We start from the raw sequence: 24108 nt of genomic DNA on the forward strand, positions 1-24108 counted from the left end.
ATGGAGCATTACATGCAGTGAACAGATGAACTAACAGAATGCACTTGCCAGATTCCTTAAATGCCTTATGCAAAACCATCTTCAGGAGTGCAGCCTCAGAGCCCTCCAAAGATCCAAGGGGCACTTCGTTCATTTCCCTCCCAGGTTTAGTTGTTACCTGATCTTCAAAACTTGCACAGTGTAATTGGTACATCTCAATACAGTCCATGCAATTATAAAAAGGGATTTATTGATCAGTAATGTCACCTATAGTTAATGCTTCTAGACATTTATTTTATATTGTCATCATGCACTTTAAATATAGAAGTTATTGCTGGCTGTTTCTTAGGATCCTCATAAAGCATGCTTGCTCCTCATTCTCCACTTGCTCCCCTTCCTTTTGTGAATCATATGGGAAGGGAAGGATTTAACGAGACAGATGAGAGCTTCAAGTTTACAAGCATAATACATTCTTGGGGCAGCATTTTGTGCTGCAATATGTATGAAATTCAGCCCAAAGAATTCTGCAGTCAAGCAAACAAGTTACAACAGAAGCAGTTAAACACATGGGAAGTCAGAATGGAACTCTCTTTTAAACATACATTTGGGATGTAACTCTCATTGCATTGCCAGTCCCTGAATGCACACATACAAAGGAGCATAGCCATAAAGCCCCAGGTTTCTCATGACATGCCAGGAGGACAAATCATCTATCTGGCTGAATGTTGGTGAGCTCTGCCAGGTATGTCACAGCCAATTTGGCTTACAGTGCATTATCTAACTTGCTAGGGGTGTTGCTTCATAACAGCAGCATTCTTTATATGCAGCCAAGCAGCTCATGGAAAGAACTATGAAATGTGTATTCTGCAAGCACTGGTTAACAGCCTGAACTTCCTATAGCTGGAGGTAGAAAAATCTCTACTACAGGCAGAGATAGCTATTGTCTAAGTTGGAAGAGGTTATAGATACTATGTGTCAGATGCCCCAAGGGCAGCTCAATGCCATCAGCAATGTATTCATCCTTAAAAAAAAATATTTCATCTGCCAAAGGGAAAGATAGTCTTTTTGGGACTGGGGTGATATAGAGGATTTCCTATAAATATGGTATACTTATCTGAATGTCATAAATTCTACATGAGAGTCTCTAACATTTTGACCTAGTCACATTTTAGGTCTCTTAACACAGCCTCAAACTTCCTTATGTACTTTAAAATCTTTTCGATGCACAATGTTGGAAGAAGGAGGCCAGTGATAAAGACATAGCTTGTTTAGTCTGGGATGGACTCAGTGTGGTGGAGGTAGCTCTCTGGAGCAATGAAAGAATTTAGAGATGTTTGTGTCTTTGGGGAATAAATTATGAACTTGTTATACATGATGGAATTTGCTATGATGCGATAATTTCATAGTAGAATTTGATATGAAGCATCTTTATTAAATATGGTATTGTGTCTCTATGCAAGGCACTAGGGCTTTGGATTCCTCTTATATGTGTTAGAATCAGTATGACAAAATTAATAAAGGTGTGAGAGAGAAATAAAATTTTATGAGGATGCTCCTTAGTCAGCAAATTGACACCAGGGGAGCTATATTCATTTAAAAAAAAATCATCTGAAGAGCAGGCTTCTATCAGTAATTTTCTCTTTCCCCATTTCCCCATTTTCTATCTGTAATTACTCCTTGCTGTGTGGCCAACTGTTTAATCTGTTTTCATTCTGTGTGAATTCAGTCTCATCCACCCCCTCCACATGCACACAGCTCTCCTTTTCATAACTACCCTCCTACATGGAAAACAAATCCCAAAGCTGTCCCAGCTGGCACCAGACCTAAAACGATGTGTGTGATGTGAAACAAAAGCTTATCCGCCACCCACCAAACAGAAGAGAGATGGTGAGGTATGAAGTCAAAATAACTGATTGGCTGCTGAAAACTCAGTAGGAGGAATACAGAGAGAAGGTTGGAAAATGGTGGGTATTTTTGTTGTCACCTGATTGAGTACAATGAGCGGCATCTCTTGGGTCAAGCTGGCAGTTCCTTCTAAATTATATAATCACAGAAGCCAAATCAAATGAAGCTATGTTTAAAACTGAGAATGTGGCCTTCTTCACTCCTGTGTGATCCCAGGCAGGGGTCTGGCCTTGTTCTGAAGGTGTAGTCTAGCAAAGGCAGTGAAGGCAGTGGTTAGATCTCGATGACACTGGCCCATCGCAGGCAGAGCGGGGCATCTGAGGGCATGGCGCTCCGGCGAATCTCATTCCCATCCAGCCTCAAGACTTGTAGTCTGGAAAAGTTCATGATGTCTACCATGGTGCAGAAACTGTTGATGGTGAATTCTGGGAAGAGGAAAAAATGCCCGCAATAACCTTGTCAGTTACCATTTTTTTCTTTATATTTTATGATTTTTTAAGTAACACTATGTATCTTGATATCTAATTCCTGCTGTCACAAGGAACAAGCCAGCCCAAGGAGACTGACAGTTGCCCTAGCAGCATTCTCCATCCAGACTGCCAAATAAATAAGCTGGGGTGAAATTCAAAGGGTAATTTTGAGCAGCGGCTTGAGTCATGTCCATGCAACACATTTTGACCTGAACTTGCTATAATGGCTTAAAAACAAAAAGGCTAGTATTTAGTGGTGATACCGAGATCTCTGTTGAAATTAGGTGTCATGGTACTCCGTGATGTCAGAAATATACAAAATTAAGAACCTTTCACATTACAAAATTCTCCCATTCTAAATTCACCTGTCACCATCTTTTAGATTAGGAGAGGGTGTCCTCAAAAGGAACTAGGTCCCAGTTGAAGACCATGCCCATTCTTAGACGAATGAAAAACACCTAAATACTGTGTGTGATTGTACACCCACCTTCTAGCTGTCCCTCAATCAAATTTTAAACTCCTGTGTGATAGGCTGCCTTACAGTCAGTTATAAGTGCTTACACAATAGCTGAAAAAAGGTCAAAAGGTTGCTTGAATGTTGCTTGAAATTTTTTTTGAACATGAATGGATCTTTGCTTCCCTCCCCTCCCTCTGTGGCTACTCTTGTCCTTTTGTCGCTGTTCTCTAAAAGCACCATGCCCATTGATTTATGTAAGTAGGCATAAAAGATAATAACACTTCATTGCAGCTGAAGAATATATTCCCCAGTGACAAGATTATATAGAAAGGCTGTTCAGAGCAAGAAGTCAGAACTACAGCCCCATTCAAAGGTCTGTTTTCTCAATTTGTGGTTTTAAGAATGATCATACCCACTTTTCCCCGTAGACTCTGAAAGGCTCAGAATCAGGATCGACGGAGGTATGTATTCTGGGAGGACTATACTGCAATGTTCCATTTAAGCAGCCAGAGGGCAACCAAGGTCTAGCACTTTCCAGCAAACAGAGCAACTCAGAAAGGTTTTCCAAAAACAGCTTTTCTTGGTTTGAAGCAGGAAGTGGTTTTATGTGTCACGGAGACTGGTGATTCAGAATTGCAAGACTCCTTTCTCACACTAGCGGAAGGAGGGAAATCAGACAACTGAATGGGATAGGGTTGGGTGCTTTAAGTCACTGCTGGTGTTGACAGAAACCCCTTGCATGAAAAGTAAAGCACAGGGGATTGAGACTAGTGCTTGGGAATGGGAGGCAGAAGTGTGCAAGCATATAAAACCATCTGGGCTGCATCAAACTGATGAGCCCCTCCTGAAAGCATTCTAGCTTCTTAAAAGGTTTGTGGTTTGTGTGCTGGTTTGTGACCGGCATGCTCTCTCGAAGTTAGGTGGCTGTACTTCTTTCTGACTTTCGTGTAGTGACATATTCCAGAGGAGCGGCTGCTTTAGGGAGCAGACCTAAGCAGGTCAACTTAGAGGTTATTCAATGGGACATGCTACCAGGAAAATATTAGCACAGCAGCCCAACAGTACAATTCTAAGATACACTTTCTTGGGAGTAATGTCCACAGATGGACCTGAATAGGGCTCTGAGTAGATTGTTCTCTCAGCCTGTGGAAATCAAAACAACAAAGGGATTCCAGGCACCTTAAAGACTTAACACATTTACTGTAGCACAAACTTTCATCAGTCAGGGCTCACTTGGTCAGAAAAATTACGCTGCCAACAAGAAATAAACACTTCATGCATCTGACAAAATCCAGCTCTTGGAAAACTTACATCACAATAAATGGGTTAGTCTTTAAAATGCTGCAACCATTTTGACTATTATGTAAAGAGAATCCTGTTGCCTGTGTATTTTTGGCCGATTCTAGATGGGCAATAAAGGCTGGGGTGGCGTCTTTATGGACCTGGGGATAATCCCTGTGTCTATATGATGCCATCAGGCTGCTGCCCTTCTGCATCTGGTGCGGATCGGGCCCCAGAAGCCCCGTGCTAAGGGAATACGGATTCTTCTATGTCCCCTTTCGATGCTGTGGGGGCCAACAGGGCCTATGGAAGCGTGAAAGAGACAAACGATGCCCTGAATGGCTGCACAGCACTTTGTGGCACTGCAGGGCAGATCAGGGCATTGTTTGTTTAGTAGAACACAATCCCACCATCCAGCAAATGACAACACCCCCTGTCACTCCCCTGCATGGCGGAACCTACCTGTCACTAACGCTTTTCAGTGGGACACCCAGTGTCCTGCTGTAAACTGGTCCTTGCGGGACACATTTCCACGCTGGAGATGATCCGGTGCTGAAATGTGTCTCCCATGGGGACGCAGTATGCTGTGAAGCATGTAGCTCTGCAGCAATGTACCAGTGGTAGCCCACAGTGGTGCCGCTGGTGCGGAATTGCTCATTGTGATTCTTAAAAAAACAACATGTACGCTGTTCTTGCCACAGAGAAATATTCTAATAAACAATATTTGAGGTTCACTATTTGATTGGTGGAGTGGGTTTCCTTTGGTTTGTTGAAGACCAATAGGTGAACTCAAGTTCTTACGTTTTCAGCATGTCAGTGTTGTCCTAACCAGAGTTACACTCCTCTAAATCAGTGTTCTTCAAAGGGTGCAGCTCTGTTTAGGTTAGCACTATTAATTCTTAGGATGGCACTTCTAACTAACTCAACCTGCTACTAAAGGCATGGATCCCCAATCACATCCAGCCATGTTTGCTGGAACTGAACCATTTCCAACAATCAGGTAAAACGGAAGTTATCTACCCATTGCTTTGGTTGTTCATTTTCATTTCAATCTGACTGCTTCCTACCATTATCCAGCCTATAAGACTTTTATTCACAGTATAATACCTGTGAACTACAATGCAATCCTAAACAGAATAATGCCCGTCAAAAAGCATTAATGTCAAAGGACTTAGAAGGGTGTCACTCTGTTTATTATTACACTAGTTCACTGTAATTGCACTGCAGAGCTCACGCTCAGAAATGAACATGATATTCCAGATGTGGATTTGTCATGGAGTCATATTTAATAACACCAGTTCATACAGTTTTTAATTTTTTGTCTTGCATACTACCTTCTGCAATTATTATTATTAGTATACTAGCATGAAAGCTCATTGCAACCAGGAATGCAATGGGCGCTAGGACACAGGGAGGTGCAGATCTCTCTCTCTGTCGCTCCCTCTCGCTGTGTGTCTCTCTCTGTGCCTTGCAGCAGGAGGCATAGCAGGTAATCAGGGCTGGTGTGCAGTTTGGGGCAGCTCTCTCTGTCTCTCTCTTCCTCTGTCGCAGCGGAGGCAGCTTCTCTCTGTCTCTATCTCCGTCGCAGCAGGAGCCATAGCAGGTAATTAGGGCTTATGCTTAGGAGGGAAGCAGGGCTAGTCAGCCAGCCTTGCTGGCTGCATCCTGATTGGCCCTATTTCAACTTGGACAGCCGGACATTCCACCCCTTAGGCTGTTTCACAAATATAGAGAAAAACAATGAATAAGGATTTATTGGCCGATTGTAGTACACTTGATATTGACATTTTTATTATAATTTCAAGGCTCTGCCTTGATTAGTTGCAGTCATGCATCTATCTGTGCACAAGTGTTTTTAGGATTATGTGTTGTAATGAGTATTACTTTGCACACATTCAGGTGTGAGATGGGGTGTCACTCATGAAAAGAAATGTTTAAGAATAACTCAAGTGCATAGGCAGAAGTATCCTAGCTATGGGGTGAAAAGGAAGATTAGATGATATTGCTGAACATTACTATTACTGATAGTAATCCTAAACAGAGACACATCTTAATAAATCCATTAACTTCAGTGGATTTAGAAGGGTGTCACTCTCTTTAGGACTGCACTGTAGTTCTTAGCCATACTGCAAGAAAAGGTTTGGAAACGTCTCTTGGCTTGAGTCCTAGTTTGTAAGTGAATTGAAAGTAGTTATTGTGGCTTTGCATTCTATTAAAAGCTTAATGCATGAAAAAGAGCAGCTGAAGCTTTTTATAGAATGGAGGTAAATAACATCACCTGGTAAATAACAACCATTAAACATGTATAAAAGGAAGAGTACATTTTCCTCCAGGCAGTTGGCAACCCTTGGATATGTAGATACACAAACACACACTTCTGTCCTACAGATTGCCTTGTCATATAGGTCTTGCTGGGTTTTGGAGCAATACAAATGCCTGCAAAACTTGTTTACCTAAAGCAAACTTGGAATAACTTTACACATTTATTTAGAATGACCATTTCTTCACCCTGTTTTCATTTACCTGAAAAGGCTGTTGTCTACCTAGTGCCTCCTAAATCCCTTTCTAGTCTCCTAGCTGCTTTCCCACTCTGTCTATATAGCAGCAACTGGGGCTTCTAATGTTCTTTTTCATCTTCAGAGGAAAAGGAGCTGGAGGTGTAGAGATTTGCCAAATTTGGTCTCTGCTCTGTTGGGCACACCCAGACAGGAGCAGGGCCGAAAGGTTAGTCTCTGGTCTCTGGGTAATCCTCAGAAAGACAGGTTTTCTGCACATAGCTGACCTCGAGAAACATTCCTGTGTGAAGATAAAGATATACAGCGCCTTGCACTCTGATAGCAATGGAATGCGTACATAGTCATAAACTTTGACAAACTTTGTTGTTGTTAGGTGCGAAGTTGTGTCTGACCCATCGCGACCCCATGGACAATGATTCTCCAGGCCTTCCTGTCCAAAACTTTATGTCCATTGATATGTGTGGTAAAGTTTCTATTTGATCTGTAAATCTGAGTAAAAAGCTTAGCCTGCTCAGAAGAAAGATCAAGCTCCGGAGCAAGCTAGCACAGAGAGAGAAGCAAGCCTCATGTCTGTTGTTACTTCATAAAGGGGTAAAGGTATCACCTGTGCAAGCACCGAGTCATGTCTGACCCTTGGGGTGATGCCCTCTAGCGTTTTCATGGCAGACTCAATACGGGGTGGTTTGCCAGTGCCTTCCCCAGTCATTACTGTTTAGCCCCCAGCAAGCTGGGTACTCATTTTACCGACCTCGGAAGGCTGGAAGGCTGAGTCAACCTTGAGCCGGCTGCTGGGATTGAACTCCCAACCTCATGGGCAAAGCTTTCAGACAGCTGCCTTACCACTCTGCGCCACAAGAGGCTCATATTTCATGTTACTTCATGGAGGAAGCTAAATGGCTACTCTTCACAAGTGCTTCTGAAGAATAGTATTCTGCCTAGGACAGCGGTTCTCAACCGCCGTAATGCCGCGACCCCAACTGCGGTGGCGAGGGTGGCATGCACATGCACACAGGTGTGCACCCAAACAGACAACTATCTGGAGGCAGAGTGGAGGTGGCCAGTGCCATAGCTTTGCTGCCGCCTGCCTGCTGCCACCCGCCACTGGCCACTGCTGCCAGCCACCACCAACAACCTGTTCTGGCAATCCCACTTGGGGTCAAGACCCCAAGGTTGAGAACCACTGGCCTAGGAGATAAATACAACATTATCTTAAAAGCCCAACAGTTTACCAGGTATATATATAGAATTTGTTTTATATATATGAAATCTGCTGCTTTGCGGCATTCCTCATTTACCATTGGGAGTGGGAAGCAAAGGTCTGAGAAACTCCTTAAAAACTTTAAAGGTCAGCTGCAGAGCTGGAAAATGATTGAATAAATAACAAGATGGTTTAATGGCCTCACTGCCATACAGAGCCAGCTACTGGTTTGAAGCAAAACTTTGAGACAGTTTGCAATGTTTGTCAAGCCTCTCCAGGTGCAAAGCCATGCTTTGCCCCTCCAGGAACGGATGGCACCAGTAATGTTTAATTAAGACGGTACAGAAAGTTATGTTTGCAATGTTATTGCCTCTTGCAGTAATCTAAACCTTGACGAGCTCAGCAGGTGGGAGCTGAAGGGAGAACAGATTTCCTTCAAGAGGTGTGGTTTTTTCCAAAGTATATACAGTTGATTCGTTTGTGGTTTGGACTGCACATAGAGGTGGGGGAGAAGTGCCATGTTGACTTGAAGCAAAAGGGTTGATTCCGCAACTGGCAACACACTGAAAGTGTAAATAAGCTACAGAGACACATGATAGAGGTTTATAAAATGTGTGGTGTTCAGAACATGGACAGGGGGAGATTTTTCTCCATCTATCATGATAATAAACTGGGGATCACCTAGTAACATTGAGAAATAAGTGCAGGACAGACAAAATGAGTAAACTGGGAACCATTGCCATTGCCAGTGGAGGTAGTGATGGCCATGAGCACAAATACTCTAAAAAGGAAGTTAGACTATTGGAAGAGAGGTCCATGCAAGGCTACTAGCCATGGTGACTGAAGTGAGTCTCCATATCCAGAGGCAACGAGCCTTTGAATATCAAAGCTGGAAAACAGTAGCAGGGAAGGGCCCCAGCCTCTGTGCCCTGTTTGTTTGTCCCTCCAGAGCCACTTTATTTGTTTAAGCTTTCCTCTCTCATTATTCAAGTTTACCGGCGAAGGAACTCTTCCTAAAGTCTGTGTTGTTTCCATTAGGATCATGATCTCCAATGATGTAGGGCTCATGACTAGACATTTATCAGGAAATAACTAGTGCATGATGACTTGGCTGAGTGAAGCAGCCATCACCAATCACAAATGGAGTGTTCTGTCAAGTGCAAATAGGATTCATTGCTGGAGGCAAAGACATTATGGTATAAACACAGGGGTTGGTTGACTGCCATCTCAACAGAGCTCTTGAACAAAACTATAAAACTTATCTTATGTCTGTTTCTAAAAGTAGCCAGCAAATCCAAATGAGGTTGTGAATATTTAAGTGGACAGGTGCTCTCTCAAAATTAGCAATAGAAATTAAGAAGGATTAATTTTGTGGGTAGACCATGGAATTAAAAGTCCTAAATTCTGGGTTAAGTTCTTTGTCAAGCCTTGTATATATAAATAAATGAGGTGCTACTTTGTTTTGTATTAGTTCCAACTCCCACAGCTGTTGAGAGAATCATGCCTTTTAAAAGCAAGAGCATCAAACAAGAATGCATCCATGTTTGGATTAGATACTCATCGCTCTTCATTCAAGCCTTTGTAAGATAAAAACAGCAAATTATACTGTTATTTTCTCCTGGAGATTCTCCCCCCCCCCAAGTTATAAAAGAATTTATTAAAAAGAAAATGTTCACAAGCTTACTTTTAGGACAACACCAAACTGAGCAAAAGAAATGAGTAAAATGCAATTTCTCTCTCCCTCTCATGCTACACATGCCCTATCAGATAGGAAGTTGCAGTTTCCATTATCTTGCAGCTTCCTTCAGCTGTCCAGGTCAGGCAGAGTCAAAGAGGCTTTTCCTGGAAATTTCCAGAAATCTTCCTGGAGTCTCTCTAGTTTTGAAAGTAATTAATAAAGCCACCAGCAGTGGGTGCTGCAGGGACTCTGTTAATGATGAGCATCTGCATTCAGTGCAGATCTGGCTCACTGAGGGCCCACCTGAGAGACAGGTGGTGGAAGAGACCTTTACAGCCCTGGCATGCAGGTGAGGATCTGTTCTTTTAATGCAGTGGGAGGCCAGAAAAGTGCTAAAACAAAAGTCTCTGCTTGATATATTTTGTGTCCCTTCTTGGAAGGCAGTTTCTCTAGCTCTTGGGAGTAGGATGAGGGCAGGTTGACACTGGCATGCCTTTGGCTTCTTGCTACTACTTTGGCTCCACTGGTTGCCCTTTCACTCCCTGGCTAGAGTGTTGCTTTCAGCATGCCTCCTGCACAAGATGGGAATTAATGGATCACAGTAATGTCTTAAAAAAAACAAATGAGGACTTGGTCCATGCTTTAGAAATCACCAGGCAAGTATTTTCAAACTGAGGTAGCAAGAGATTTGTGCAAACTAAACATGTAATAAGTCTCTGGGTACAGACAGCATAGACCAGAGGATTCTTAAGGAACTGAAAGGTGAAAATTCTGACCAGTGTATATAACTCTTCTTCCTCATGGTCATCCCACAAGGATGAGTATTGGGACTGTTGCTATTAATTTATTTATAAATGATTTGATGTGAGTGATGTAATGGCCACATTTGTGGATGATACCAAATTATTCAAGATGGTGGAGCTCCAGGAAGGTTTTTCTAGATTGGGAGAGTGGGCAACAACATGGCAAATGATGTACATTCCAAATATGCCTATTGGAGCAAAAAATTCTAACTAAATATATGCTAATGAGTTTGGCTAAGACTGAGAGGGTCTCAAACTTCATAAGGCTAATGCTTTTACAAGAATCCTGAAGAATTAAAGATGTTTCCATTCAAATAAGCATTCTAAGGAATGCCCCAGACAACAGATCTGAACTCTGAATGCCATGACTGATTATTGTGTAACTCTTCCCAAACAAGAGCTGAATCAACCCATCTACTGTGCTTCTTCAGTTAACCTCCAGTTTAACTTGTCATTTTGTATTTTGATTCTCTACAGAATTGTTTATTCACAATACAAGGGCATGAGACGGTATTGTGGAAACAGAGCTCTGAGTTGGTGGAATGAACTGGACCACTTCAGATGCATGTCTGTATTTCAAACAGAAAAGTAGTCCAGCAGAGAGGAAGGCTCTACTCCCCTAACTTTGCTTGCTGTTGTACAAGTTGTATATTTGCAGTTTAAAGCAGCAACAACATTAATGTAGGAGAGCATATTACAACATGATCTTCCAGGATTCCTGACAGTCTAAAATGACTGTGAAAATCTGCCACCTCATTGCCACATTATTCTCTTGCATATTAGAACCAGGCCAGGTCCCCTTTCTTCACTAATGTATTTGAGAGAAAAGCCTATCATCCATTTGGTTTAATATCACAAAGTAACTTTGAGGACCTGTACAAGAGAAAAAATCCTTTTCTGAGACCATCTTGAGTACTCCCATCCCTGCCTACCTACCTAATTTTCTGTGATGCCATCTTAGCTTTTCTGGGCCTCAAAGGATTTCCATACTGACCTCTGACAAATTTGATTCAGCCTGAAGATCGGTCTGCACTTTTGAAGAATACACCTTTGTAATGTGTAGGGTCAAGGTGCTCATTTTGTGACAACTGATCTTGAAGCTCAAAATTGCTTTGCCAGTTCAGAAGCCAAAACAACTCTTGTTCCTTCTTAGAAAGGGGGCTGTTTTTCTGAGTGAGACAGAGAGCCCAAAATGATGTCAAAGAGACCATTCTGACTTAACCATGCTTGCTCATTCTTTCTCCATATCCTGCCATTTTAAAATAATAAAACCTTTAAAAGAATGCATTGCTTCAGCCCCTTTGTATTTTTCTGTTAGGAGAATACCTTGTCAAAGGATTTTACCTCTTTTCAGGTGGTTTGTTCCCATAATAGGGCAGCTATCAATAAATAATTGACTTAAGTCTGGAGTTGTCAGATCTCCCCCAAAGGGACACCTATATCACCTTCTCCCCAAGCTGAACATTTGCCCATTGTCCACCACCCTTCCCTTACGACGTATGACAACGTATATTGATTGCCTGGCAACTCAAGATGACAGTTTAATTTTTTTAGCAATATCTGCAAAGTGTAAACCTTGCTAACTACTTAACTCTTATTTCCCGCCATCAGATATTTTTTATATTCGTGTAGACATGGGCAGAAAAATATCCCCCAGGTTTGGGTACCCCTTGTAGATTTTTGTATTTGCATGGTGGGACTACATATGGGATTTAGATATATGATGCTGAGTGATCCCTGTGATTTTTCCCCCCTTGAACATGACCATGTCACTGGTGTCTCTGATAGTTAGCATCAAGACATACAGTATTACTGCTAAATGCTTGTAGTAACAACCTCTGCCCTAAAGCTGTGTCTGCTTGGCAACAGTAGAACCCAACATTCTTTCTTTCATTGATCCAAGCATCTTATTTATGTATTTAAATATTTCACCCCCTCTTTTGTTTTGCCTCAAGGTGGCTTATAGCCATGATAAATAATGCCCCTTCAAAGATCCCTATTAATAGCCCATCGAAAGCAAATGAGTAGACCATGCAGTATTGCCTAAAGATCTCCAATGAGAGGACCACCTCTCACCAGGGACCCCATGCATGGTTGCCAACTCTAAGGGTTTGAGGACAGTGTAGTTTGCTGAGGGAAGGGATCTCAGTGGGATACAATGCCAAAGAATCTACCCTCCAAAGCAGCCATTTTATCCAGGGGAACTGTTATCTGTAGTCTGGAGATGAGCTGTAATTCTGGGTGATCTCCAGGATTTACCCTAAGTACATTCCACTGAGTAGGAACAACAATAGAAAAGGCCCACCTCCAGTCAATGCCTAGTGTACCACAGTTGTGGGAACAGCCAGCAGATGGCAGCCTGAAACCTGTAACAGGGGTTCCCAAAGTAGGCGGTACCACCCCCTGGGGGCTGTGGAAGGATCTGGGTGGAGGGGCGGTGAGGAATTTGGGGGCAGCAAGTCTGACTTCCTCCTGCAGCTGTGCTCACTAAGGAGGGAAAAGCCATGCTGTGCTGCTTGTCTAGGCTTTGCCTACTGCTTCCTATGCACTGCCACTTAGATTCCTGAAAAGAGATCATTGCAGACTTGCCACCTCACCAGACTTTGTAATTTCTATGGTGGTCAAGAGGAGACAAAACAGCTTGCCCTGCATTACTTTTGGGTTCTGATAACTGGATGTGGCAGATGGGGGGTAAGAATTCTAGGCCTTTTTCCTGCACAGGAGATTTCCATTCCTTCCCTGTCCGATGCACACCCCTCAGTTTCCTAATTCCTGCAGGTTAGTAGTGGGTTTTAAAGTTACTTTTTCATGGGAGGAGCTGCTTTCTCTCACTCTTTCATTTGTGTGTGTTTATATGTGTGGGTGAAGGGTTGTGAGGCTTTACAGGGCTCCTGCCCCCTCTGCTGGCTGAGGTATGTCTTCCTTGGGCTCTATGCGGGTCTTCGGTGCCTCTTTTTGCCCTCCCTCCTTCTAACTTCTGCCATTTGACCTCTTGCTCCATCCTCACTCCTCTCACATTCTTGACTCTTTCCTTACTTTCTCCTCTGCTCCCTCCACAGGTTGTCTGCCCTCTTCAACTTCCCTGCATTTGACTGTGAATGTCTCCCTCACCTCCATTTTATCCCCTGCCGCCTTCCTACACCTGCTTCCTTGCCCCCTCCCCCTGAGGTTTCAAGATGCTAGTGCCCCACCCCCTGTCTTCTCTCAACACCCAGCTGCCTGACTGGTCTGCTGACACAGTCTTGCCTGACCAGCCTGGGCATTCAGGATGCAGGACCAACATGCTGGCTAGAGCCAGCTTTTCATGGGATCCTGCTGTGGGGCCTTCCACTGGCTCCTGGAGGTCTGTGTGGGGGCCGAACACTTGGCTAGAGAGGCTGGCCTTTGAAGTAGCATCTGCATCAACCATGGCTGGGGCATGGCATCAGGGCTCATCTCCTGTGGTGATGGCTGTTCCTCTACACGGTTGGGTGTGGTGAGTGGCTGTTCCCTGGTCATTGACACGGCTTGATGTTGGGGGCCTTGGTGCTGCCCAGGTGAGTCAGGACAACCGATGCTGCTCCATGGTTGGGGAAGGGGGTGGGGCCTCCTGGAGCCTGCAAGAGAAGTCCAGAACAACTGGGAGGAGGCCCGGACAGGAGGGCACTAGGGATGTGACCTGGGAGCTAATGGGGCAGCAACCTGAAAATGTTTGGGAACCACTGATGTAGCTGATGCTTCAAAACCATTTGGAAGGAGTTGGTCCTTTAGACCAACTCCTTCCAAGTGGGCTGCAGGCTGTGAAGGGCTATAAAAGTCATAACTGGCACCTCAGATTAATCTTGGAAACCAACTGATGTAGTTGTTTCAAAATGGGCAACATACACTCTCTTTGGCTCACCCCAGATAACTGGACTGCTGGACCAATTGCAGTTTCTGGGTTGTTTTCATGGGTAGCCCAATATAGAGCACAACTGTGAGGTTATGGAAGTGTGGATCAGCTGAGAATAAGAAGGGAACGAGTTGGCCAACCACATACAGCTAATAGAAGATACTGTTAACCACTGTGCCACCCTGCTTTTTAAAAATAAAGACTGTATCTCTGAACACCCTGACATCTTCACTTGCTCTGAAAAAGCCAACTTCACTGTCCAGTACAAGTGGATCCAGTAGTGAAATGTATAAAGGTATCCTTACAAATAGGATACACAGAGGTGGACCCAGGGATGGTCTTAGCCATGGGCAGCTGCTCTATGCCCTGGGTTGGGCAGGGACCTGATTACCCATGCCCCCACCCCCACCCAAAGGGGAAAGGATAGACCACCAGCCACTCCCACAGCTGCACAAGCCTATAGCTTCTGGGGCTTGGGAAACTGGTGCTTGGGAAACTGGGTGGCAGATAGCAGTGCATGCTTGTTCCCCTAACAACTGACTCAGGAGTATCCACATGAACCAGACCATTCCCCTCATAGCTGACTGAAGAGCTACACCAGTAGCTCTAGAACCCCATTATGGACTTTTACCCAGGCCCCCAGAATCACTAAGACCACCAAGTATCCATGTGGGAACTCAATTCCTAGTTTCAATGCCTAATCATTAATTTGGCTTTCCACACAGCTAAGATAACAGTCTAGAGCTCTTTGATCCCTTTATTCTTGCCTTTGCAACAGTGACCCACCCACACATATCATATTTTGTTTTAACATCATTCCTTAAGAGCTTGACCTCTGGAATGCTCACCATTTATTCTGTTCCCCTGGAGGTAGAGATTCTCAAGGCTGGTGCTGACCTTTGGTATCTTCTGCAGCCTATTGTAAGAGAGATCCAGTTCCAGGAGACTACTGGTATTGAAAGCATTGGAGGCAAGAGCATCATTTGTCAGACTATTGTGGGACATTCGTACATAGTGCAGTCTGGGGGAAGCCTTGAAGTAATCCTCAGGGACACTGTATATGTTGTTATGCTCCAAATAGAGCTGCTCCAGTAAATTTGGAAGGCCATCAGGGGCTCTCCGCAGTTGGTTGTAGCTCAGGTCCACAATAATCAGAGACTTTAACCCTCTGAGGCTTGGTCCAATTTCATGAATCTGGTTGTGGCTGAGATATAGGGCAGTGAGGTTCTCTAAGCCCTCAAGAGCATTGTAGGGAACCTTAGAGATCTGATTGTAACCCAGATGAAGCTCTCTCAGGGATCGTGGCAATGGAGTAGGTACCTTGGTCAGGTTGTTATGGTCAAGGTACAGCCTCTCCAGATTCTTGAGCTTGGCAAAGACTTTCTTGCCCATCTTCTCACTGGTGATTTGGTTACCATGCAGTGCAATCCATTCCAGGCTCGTAGCATTGTCAAAAGCTCCCTCTTGGATAGTTGTAATTTGGTTGTTCTGGAAATAAGCATATTTCATCCGGGAAGGTACAAAAGGAAGATACTTGAGATTGCGAGTATCACAGTACAAAGCTGAAGAGAAATTGGGAGGACATTCACACTCGTGAGGGCATACCCTAGAAACAGGAGGTTCGGGAACAGGGTCCCCATCAGGAGACCCAGCTGGGACGTATGAATATGCAGGAATCTCATCTTCATAATATGGTGAATAGCTGTAGGATGAAGACTGGCTGCGTAGGTATGCTTGCAGCCAGAACATGTCCTCATAGTCTTCGTATTGGCTCATGGACACTCCGCAGAGGCCAGCCATGATGAGAACAGAAGCCCAGTGCATCTTGTCATGAATCTTGGCGCAACCGCCTGGAACTGAAAGCAGAGTGCTAAGAAGAGAAATTTAAAAAACAACATGGAAAATGTTAGTTCAGGCACACACAGAGTCTAGTTTCTGTTTTGGGTGGGGTGGAGGACATCATAAATACATTGAAGAAAGTGGATTTCATTGATATCTGAATACATGGTGTCCAGTCATGAATTTTGCTTTCAGTAGCAAGTTTCCCCAAAGCATGGTTTCAGAAATCACTAAACTGTGCGTTGGCACCAGCATTTACAGTGCTGAGAGCTGGTTGAATAAAGCAAATGACTCCTTCCACTGAAAGCTGTTTCATTATTCTTCCATTTGTATCCAAAGAATAAACTCATACACACAGGGGCAGGGGGAGGCTGCTGCATCCGCCATCATGCTCTAACCACTCTCTATAGCCTCCTACAGCAAAAGCTGGAGGGGGGGGGGAGGCTGGGGTACCACATTTAAAGTGGGTTTTGCCACTAGTTCTGTTATGAAGCATGCTGGGTCACCTATCCCACAGGGTTGTTTTAAGGGTTATTGCCATCCTCAGCAACACTGACCACTAAGTTTCATAAGTCCTGGTCTGGATAGCCCAGGCTAACCCTATCTTGTTAGAGGTCTACCCTGATTGGTACTTGGATTTTGGATGGGAAACCACCAGGGAAGTTTATGGTTACTAAGCAGAAGCAGGCAGTGACAAGCTACCTCTTGCCTTGAAAAGCCTATGGGATCACCATGAGTCTACTGCAACTTGACTCGAAAATAATGTTTTAGAGCTGCTATTCTTGCAGCCAACAGTGGCAAAAGCAACCTATCCCTTTGTTCCTTCGCAGATGTCTTAAACAACGTTGACTTTTCACTTAGGTAAACATGCATTGTTTTAAATGTTAAATGAAATTGTAGTTGTGCATTCTGTTAAACGTGCAATGCATTTATTCAGGGATTTGTAGCAGGAACCATTTCAAGAGGTCCTGGAAATCTCACTGAACAGCATCCAACCCAGGAGCAGAATTAATTCTGTGTGACTGATTATGCAGTCTGATTAGCAAAGACTTGAAGTGCCTCTGAAATTAGGGCAGTCAGTGAACTGCTCAGAGGCTGTCAGACAACAGCATGAAGACTTCTCCAAATAGCAAAGATATTTGCAAAGATCACAGTTGCTTTGGGAATGATGTACAAACAAGAACAATGGGAGTGAAGGACCAAAAGAAGAAGGAACAAGCTTATCTTGCCTGACTTGAATCATAGACCCAAAGGATTTGAAGTAGGGACATAGGAGGGGAAACTGAACAGCAAAATGACAGATAAGTGGGTTTATTAATACAAGCCCAAGCTTCAGTTCCTATTTTTGCTATAGAATGCATAGTGGCATCGTGTGTATTCTGGCCAGATTTGACCTGGCTTGGGTACTGTTTGCTAGCAGATTGAGTTTTCTTCCTGCTCAGGCAAAGTTGATTCATTACTGAACTGTTTCAGTGGGGCTGTGTCCCATGCTACTCTAGAAATGTTCTAGGTGCAAGAGCTATGCATGAATGTGGCATGGTCACTTCCTATGTTGGCCACCTAGAAGATTTCAGAACTGGGGCATCCACTATCACTTGCCACAGCTCTGCCTGCTGGTATTTCATCAGACTTTGGTCAGGGGAATCCTAAATGAAGGCTTTCTGTATACAAGTGAGGATCTTATCACTTGCACCTAAGTAGTGGTAACTGGTAACTGGATCATCTGGCCAAACAGGTCCTGCGTGAAAAGAGCATACATATATCGTGATGCAGTTAAACCTTCCACATACAAATCCATTCTGAGTGTCTCCCCTGGTTTTCCTGGTCACATATCCCCTGATGGAATGTGTTCCTTGTCAATTTGGACGGGAAAGGAGCATTTGTCATTTGTATGAGCATTTTGGTCAATGCAGTGTTTTATATTCCCATTACAAACTGACTGAAGCAAGGATCTCTTGAGAGTCTCATGTATGAAAATACTATTAAAACGGAGTTGCTAATTGCTCACAAACTTAACAATTAGTCATAGAGCCTTACCAAAAAGACTGCAGATGGGCCTTGTCTAGATACACAATCCTGTGGCTTGCTAGGAAAGCATATTTATTATGTCTTTTGCTGTTAAATCCTGGCACACTAGACAAAGAAGACATAGTCCTCTGGCTCCTCTGAACTGTACCTAGATTGGGGAAAACTGCTGGCTCCCTGGCATAGCCTCTGGAAGAAAGAGAAATGGAAACACGGGTGCCTGGATCCAAGATGGAAAGAGGAAATGTTGCTTTCAAAAATCCAGAGTCCGATCTGCTACCATTTCAATGAGTGGAGCTCAGTGCTTAGTTTACTCTCTTCCTCCCGAATCTGGCATTTAAAAAGTGTTTAATGTTCAATACATTGTGTCCCCTTTTGTGCTATGCTAGTGTTAGCCTTGGTCTAGTACCTGGCAAGGTAATTCATTTCCATAGAATGTGAGAGGAGCCTTGAGTAAGCCTTTTTGCTGCTTATTAAAAACAACAGGCTAATGGCTCAATTGTAGAGTACCTGCTTTGTGCACAAAAGGTCCCATGTTCAACCCCTACCATCCTTTGTGAAAGGATCTCAGGTAGCAGGTCTCTTGGCAAAACTGCTGCTGCTAGTCAGCATACAGTAGACAGACTGAGTTGGCAGACCGTTGATCTGACTTTGAATAAAGCAGCTTTTTGTGCTCAAGGGAATAAGTATTCTGATACTAGAGAGGGAGAAGAGGACCACTCTACTTGCAAACATGGGGAAAACACAACAGTTAGTAGGTAAACAGAATGGCAGAGGATTGCAGTGGAAAAGCCTCTGAAGTTTAAAAGAATAACAAAAGAATGTGCAGGGCATGATTCTTGCCTATTACAGGGAAGGAGATGTCTCTGAACACCCTCTGCATCACATCCAGATTTCCCTCCTTTGCTCACTTAATACAAGCTTCTGCATGTTCCTGTAACTGGGAAACAGGCAGAGTTCCATTCTTCTCTGCACGGATCTCTTGGCACCCACATTCTAATCTTATCCAGTTTTTCTAAAATAATTGGTGGTCAGGGAAGATTAGAAAAGGTTTGCAATAGAAAAAAAAACTTTTTACAAAACTGCGGTAGGATTTTCTTGTGCTACTTGTAATCGTAATGCCATTGGCGCTATCCAATAGATGCCTTCAAGACTCAAGAAACCACATTCCACATATTATTCACAATTGCCAGAAATTATGTCTGCTACTTGGAGGGGAAAACAAGCAAACAAACAACAGACCCCAACATTTTCACAACTAGAAACTTTTGCTGTTTGAGAGCTGGGGATTCGGACTAAGCCAAAAGAAGTGCTACACTTGATTTAATTTGTTTGTGCCCTTCTTTTCTTCCCAAAGTAGCTTACATTGTTATCCTGTCCTCCATTTTATCCACATAACAACCCTGTGAGTCTGAGAAATTGTGACTAGCCCAAGGTGAGCTTCCATGGCACAAATTGACTTTGGACCTGGGTGTCCCAGATACTAGACACTCTTAACCACTGCAGCACCTTCGCTCTTTGCCACAAGGCATGTGAATCCCATCTAACCATCTAATAAGAATCCCAAATAATATATATATATACAAGCACAAAATTTAGGATGGAAATAACTTTTATTTGCATGTTCGTTATGTGTATTTGAATCATTATATTGTGTTTTGACATTGTGTACTTAGAAGACTGACACATGGGCAATTCTTCAAAAATTGTTACTCATCACGTTCTAGTGTCACCTGGCTTCTTCCTACACCAAAAATTGGTCTCTATGGAGCTTTGTAGAAAAGGTCTACCGTTCCATCTCTCTCTGTACTTAACAGCAGTTGTGGAAAGGATTCTTCACACTGTCATTGAGAGCATTCTCCTGCTTGGTGTATCTCACTGCTGTGCTGGATAGATGCAAGATGCATTCCCATTAGCTTTCTAGGAATTGCAGTCCAATTGAGGGTATAAAAAAGTAACACCCATTCTCTTGAAAGGAACCCTGAGTTACTTTGCTCAGTTGATCTGGGATTATACACTGGTACTATACAATGCTGGACTCCTAAGGGTAGCCTTCCTGACCTAGTCATAATCAACTGTTCATTTTGCCTGTGGTTTCATTTATACTGTTCTTTGTCAATGGTGATGCATGTGAGCCAGTGCAACCAGGTACATAGTGTCCTAGACATTAAATAGCTAGAGGCTGTGGAACGGAGACTGCCCAAATGGGGCGTATGTCTCATCTCACCTCTTGCTGCCAAGAATTTCACAAATCACAAAAGAAGGACAACTCATTAATAATGAGGTCAAAGTTTCCCCATCCTCAACAGCCACTGCCACTTCACTTGCTTGCTGTCCCATCCATTTGTCATCTTATTCTCATGAGAAAACCCCAGATTAGAACTATGCCATCCATAGCAAGGAGCTTCTTTGGCATGCAGATGCTGAGGACGCCCAGCACAGCCTTTGACAAAATATGTAATTCAGAAATCAACTCACCCAGGCTTTAAAGACCTTTTCTCCCAGAGCTTCAGGGTTCGCCTGTGTGATCCTCCTGTGTATTAAGAAGTATGTGTGTGTGCAAATTTCAATTTGCCAAGGCTGGTGCCCGCCCAGCCTCCTGATTAAATATTGAGCTGGAAGGCCATGGGTTCTTCTGGGGCTTTTTTCTTTTTTGAGTGACCTCCAAGCGGCAGGCAGTTTGCAAACCAGAGTGAAGAGACCTTAATGCTGCTTGGTGTTATAAATAACTAGAGGATTTTCTCTCTCCTTTTCCTTACAGAGGGCTTGGCAGTTTCCGCTTCTGTTTAACAAGTTAGTGGAACCCTGGATGTTGTTTTTAACAGGCCATCGCGAACGCTGCTGTGTTTCTCATCAGGAAGAATGGAATGAAAGACATCAAAAATGTGAGGAGGAGGCTGAACTAGGGAGATTTAGGAATGTGTTGCTTAGAAATGAAAGATGTTTTTAGCACTACACGTGAGGGAAAAAAGCTTTGCAGACCTGTTGTTTTTGCAATTGGCAAGGCCAAATTTTGCACAAAATGCCCATCGCTAGAGGTTGCACGTCTCAAACTAGTCTCATATGATCTTTCTCTACTAACTATTCTTGACCCCAAATTCTTCCCTTCTTGGCACCACCATTCATAATGCTTCAACCATTCTGGCCACCACTACTCCAGTCTCAGCCCAGATGTTCTCAAGTAAGGTACAGAAAGTTCTTTAGTCATCCTGGAAAATAATTATTATCTGATATAGGAGGCAGAGCTCACATAGCTTATAGGCAGTCCCCTAAACTGAAAAGTTCATTAACAACAAAAGTGGTCCGTCTAATGCACCTGAAAAGTGATGCCCTGAACAATTAAAGGCAAGCTCTGCCTTTAATTAATTCCAGAAGCTCTAGCCCTTTTCAGCATGATCTTTCCTATAAGTGGTCAGAGCCTAAATTATATTTTAGGCTCTCAGACCACATATAGGAAAGATCATGCTACATGTACTCCTGCTGATAAGTAAGCTATGTGATTAAGGCAACTTATTTTCCAGTTTTGGTATGAGTAGAATCATGGGAGGAGCCATACAGGCCATTTAGTCCAACCCCCAGCTCAATGCAGGATCAGCCTAAGGTATCTATGATAAGTATCTGTCCAGCCACTGCTTAAAGATGACTGCCAAAGAGGGGGAGGTCAGCACCTCCTTAGTCAGCAGGTCTGATTCCCCCACCTGATATCTAGCTGGTACCATTCTATATATAGTTTAAATTCATTACTGCAGGCCCTATTCTCTGCTGCCAACAGGAACTGCTCCGTGCCCTGCTTTAAGTGACAAACTTTCAAATACTTAAAGACAACAATCATGGCCCCTCTCAATTTCCTCTTCACCCGGCTGAACATTCCCAAATCACTGAGTCTTTCCTCACAGGACTTGGTCCCCAGGCCCTGGATCATCCTTGTAGCTCTCTTCTGTATCAGTTTTGTCCATGTCCTTTTTGAAATGAGGTCTCCAGAACTGCATACAGTACTCCAGGAGTTGTCTGACTAATGCAACATACAGTGGGACTATGACATCTTGTGATTTTGAAGTGATGGTTCTGTTGGTACAGCCCTACATTTGCCTTCTTTACAGTTCACACTGTCTACTCATATTTAGCTCACAGTCCACAAGTATCCTAAGATCTCATTCACACACATCCATCCAGTATGCATGTTTCTCATTTTTGTGACCCAGATGTAGAAATCTGCATTTATACTTATTTAATTGCATCTTGTTCTCATTTGCCCACTTTCCCAGCATGTTCAGATCTTGTTGAACTCTGTCTCTATATTCTGAGGTGTTTGCTAGTCCTGTTTGGAGCCCATCATTTTGTACAAGTTTGCCTTGTCCCAGAAAGTTTCTCAGTGCCTAACAAATCTAAACCCTTCCTCCTGGTACCATTTTCTCATCCTATCTAGAAGTTGGTTCTTATATGCCAGTTTTCTCTACCCAAAGGAGACTCAAAGCAGCTTACAGTCACCTTCCCTTTCCTCTCCCCACAACAGACATCCTGTGAGGTGGGTGAGGCTGAGAGAGCCCTGATATTACTGCTCAGTCAGAACAGCTTTATCAGTGCTGTGTCGAGCCCAAGGCCACCCAGCTGGTTGCATGTGGAGGAGCGCGGAATCAAACGTGGCTCACCAGGTTAGAAGTTGGTGCTCCTAACCACTACATCAAGCTGGCTCTAGTTGGCCCTGCACATGGAACCAGCAGCACTTCTGAGAATGCTATCTTTGAGGCCCTGGCCTTTAACTTTCTGCATAGTAACTTAATTTTTTTCCCACCAGGATCACATGACTACATTTTCCAATGTCACTGGTGCCAACATGCACTAGTACTGCTGATACCTCCCCAGAACTAATTATCAACCTATGTAGACAGCACATGATGTCTGCAAACTTTCCACCAGGCAGGCAAGTAACCCTGTGGTCAAGATGCCCATAACAGATCCCACTCTCTGTATTCCTAGTCATGAAATCACCCACTACCAGAAGCCCCCCCCCCAGCCTGGGTATCCTCAGTACGAGAAGATATCAGTCCCTCACCCAAGGAAGGGGGTCCTGTCTAAGGGATCACATCCTTGTTCCTCAGACTGATGCCAGCCAACCTCAAGACTCTCACCTTCCACAACAGCAGAAAAGCTGCCAGCACATGAGTGGGACTATTCTGGTAAGTCCCAGGTTCCCCAAACCTCTCTCTCTGCCTCAGTTTCTCCAGGGCCCATTCTGCACACATAGGATAATGCACTTTCAGTGTGCTTTGGCAGCTGGATTTTCCTGTGCGGAACAGGAAAATCTACTTCTAAAGTGCACTGAAAGTGCATTATCTATTGTGTTCAGACTAGGCCCAGGTCGGCAAGGCTGCTCCCTGAGAGCCACAAGCTCCATGCTGTGAGCACAGCCCTGTGATTTCCACCCTCTGGGTTAATATTCATATATGTGGCACTCTCTGCAAAATGCTGGATAGATCCCACTGCTGGCTATTTACCTTCATTGCTGGTTAGTGGTTTAAAGGCATTTAAAGAGATACCTGGTCCTCAGAAATGATCCCCAGGCTAAGAGTTACAGGCCAAGAGCCTTTTGACTTTCATCATTTGGCTTGGACTCTGCCTTGAGGAACCTTACAATTCAGAAGCCGACAGCCCTTTCCTCCCAGCAACAACAGCAGATAGTGGGGTGTGCAATCAGCCCCAGGCAAATGAGAAACAAACCTTCTAGAGTGGATCGCCAGCTCTGGATTAGGAAATTCTGGAAATTTGTGGGTGGATCCTGGAGATGGTGGGGTTTTAGGAGAAGAGAACTAGAGTTAGGGTTGCCAACTCTGGATTAGGGTTGTCAACACTAGATTAGAAAATTCCTGGAGATTTGGGGGTGGAGCCTGGAGAAGGTGAGGTTTTGGGGCGGGACCCCAGCAGACTGTAATATGAAATCCACCTGCCAAAGCAGTTATTTTCTCCATTAGAATTGATCTCTGTAGTCTGAAGATGTTGTAATTCTGGGAGGTTAGCAATCCTGGCAGAAAACATGAAACCTGATCCTTTAGCCACATTTTCATAGGGGAACATTTTTTCTACCCTCA

At 43.8% G+C, this 24108-nt stretch overlaps 1 protein-coding gene across 1 annotated transcript; it reads right to left on the reverse strand.

Annotated features, from left to right (window-relative positions):
• Positions 1–207: 207 nt before the first annotated feature.
• On the reverse strand, positions 208–20878 carry FMOD (fibromodulin). The gene is made up of 3 exons (XM_077334596.1): positions 20501–20878; positions 15007–16028; positions 208–2309 (listed from the first exon to the last, which is right to left on the reverse strand). The coding sequence occupies exons 2-3, from the start codon at positions 15980–15982 to the stop codon at positions 2158–2160; spliced, it is 1128 nt and encodes a 375-aa protein (XP_077190711.1). The 5' UTR covers positions 15983–16028; positions 20501–20878; the 3' UTR covers positions 208–2157.
• Between the last annotated feature and the right edge of the window lie 3230 nt (positions 20879–24108).

Source organism: Paroedura picta, chromosome 4 (genome assembly GCF_049243985.1).
Source record: "Paroedura picta isolate Pp20150507F chromosome 4, Ppicta_v3.0, whole genome shotgun sequence".
NCBI classification, from domain to species: Eukaryota; Metazoa; Chordata; class Lepidosauria; order Squamata; family Gekkonidae; genus Paroedura; species Paroedura picta.

Coding starts and splice junctions, on each gene's coding strand:
- FMOD (XM_077334596.1), bottom strand. CDS start 15,982: ATGCACTGGGCTTCTGTTCTCATCATGGCTGGCCTCTGCGGAGTGTCC. Junction 2,310..15,006: donor CCAGGGGAACAGAATAAATG/GTGAGCATTCCA, acceptor TCCTCTTCCCAG/AATTCACCATCAACAGTTTC.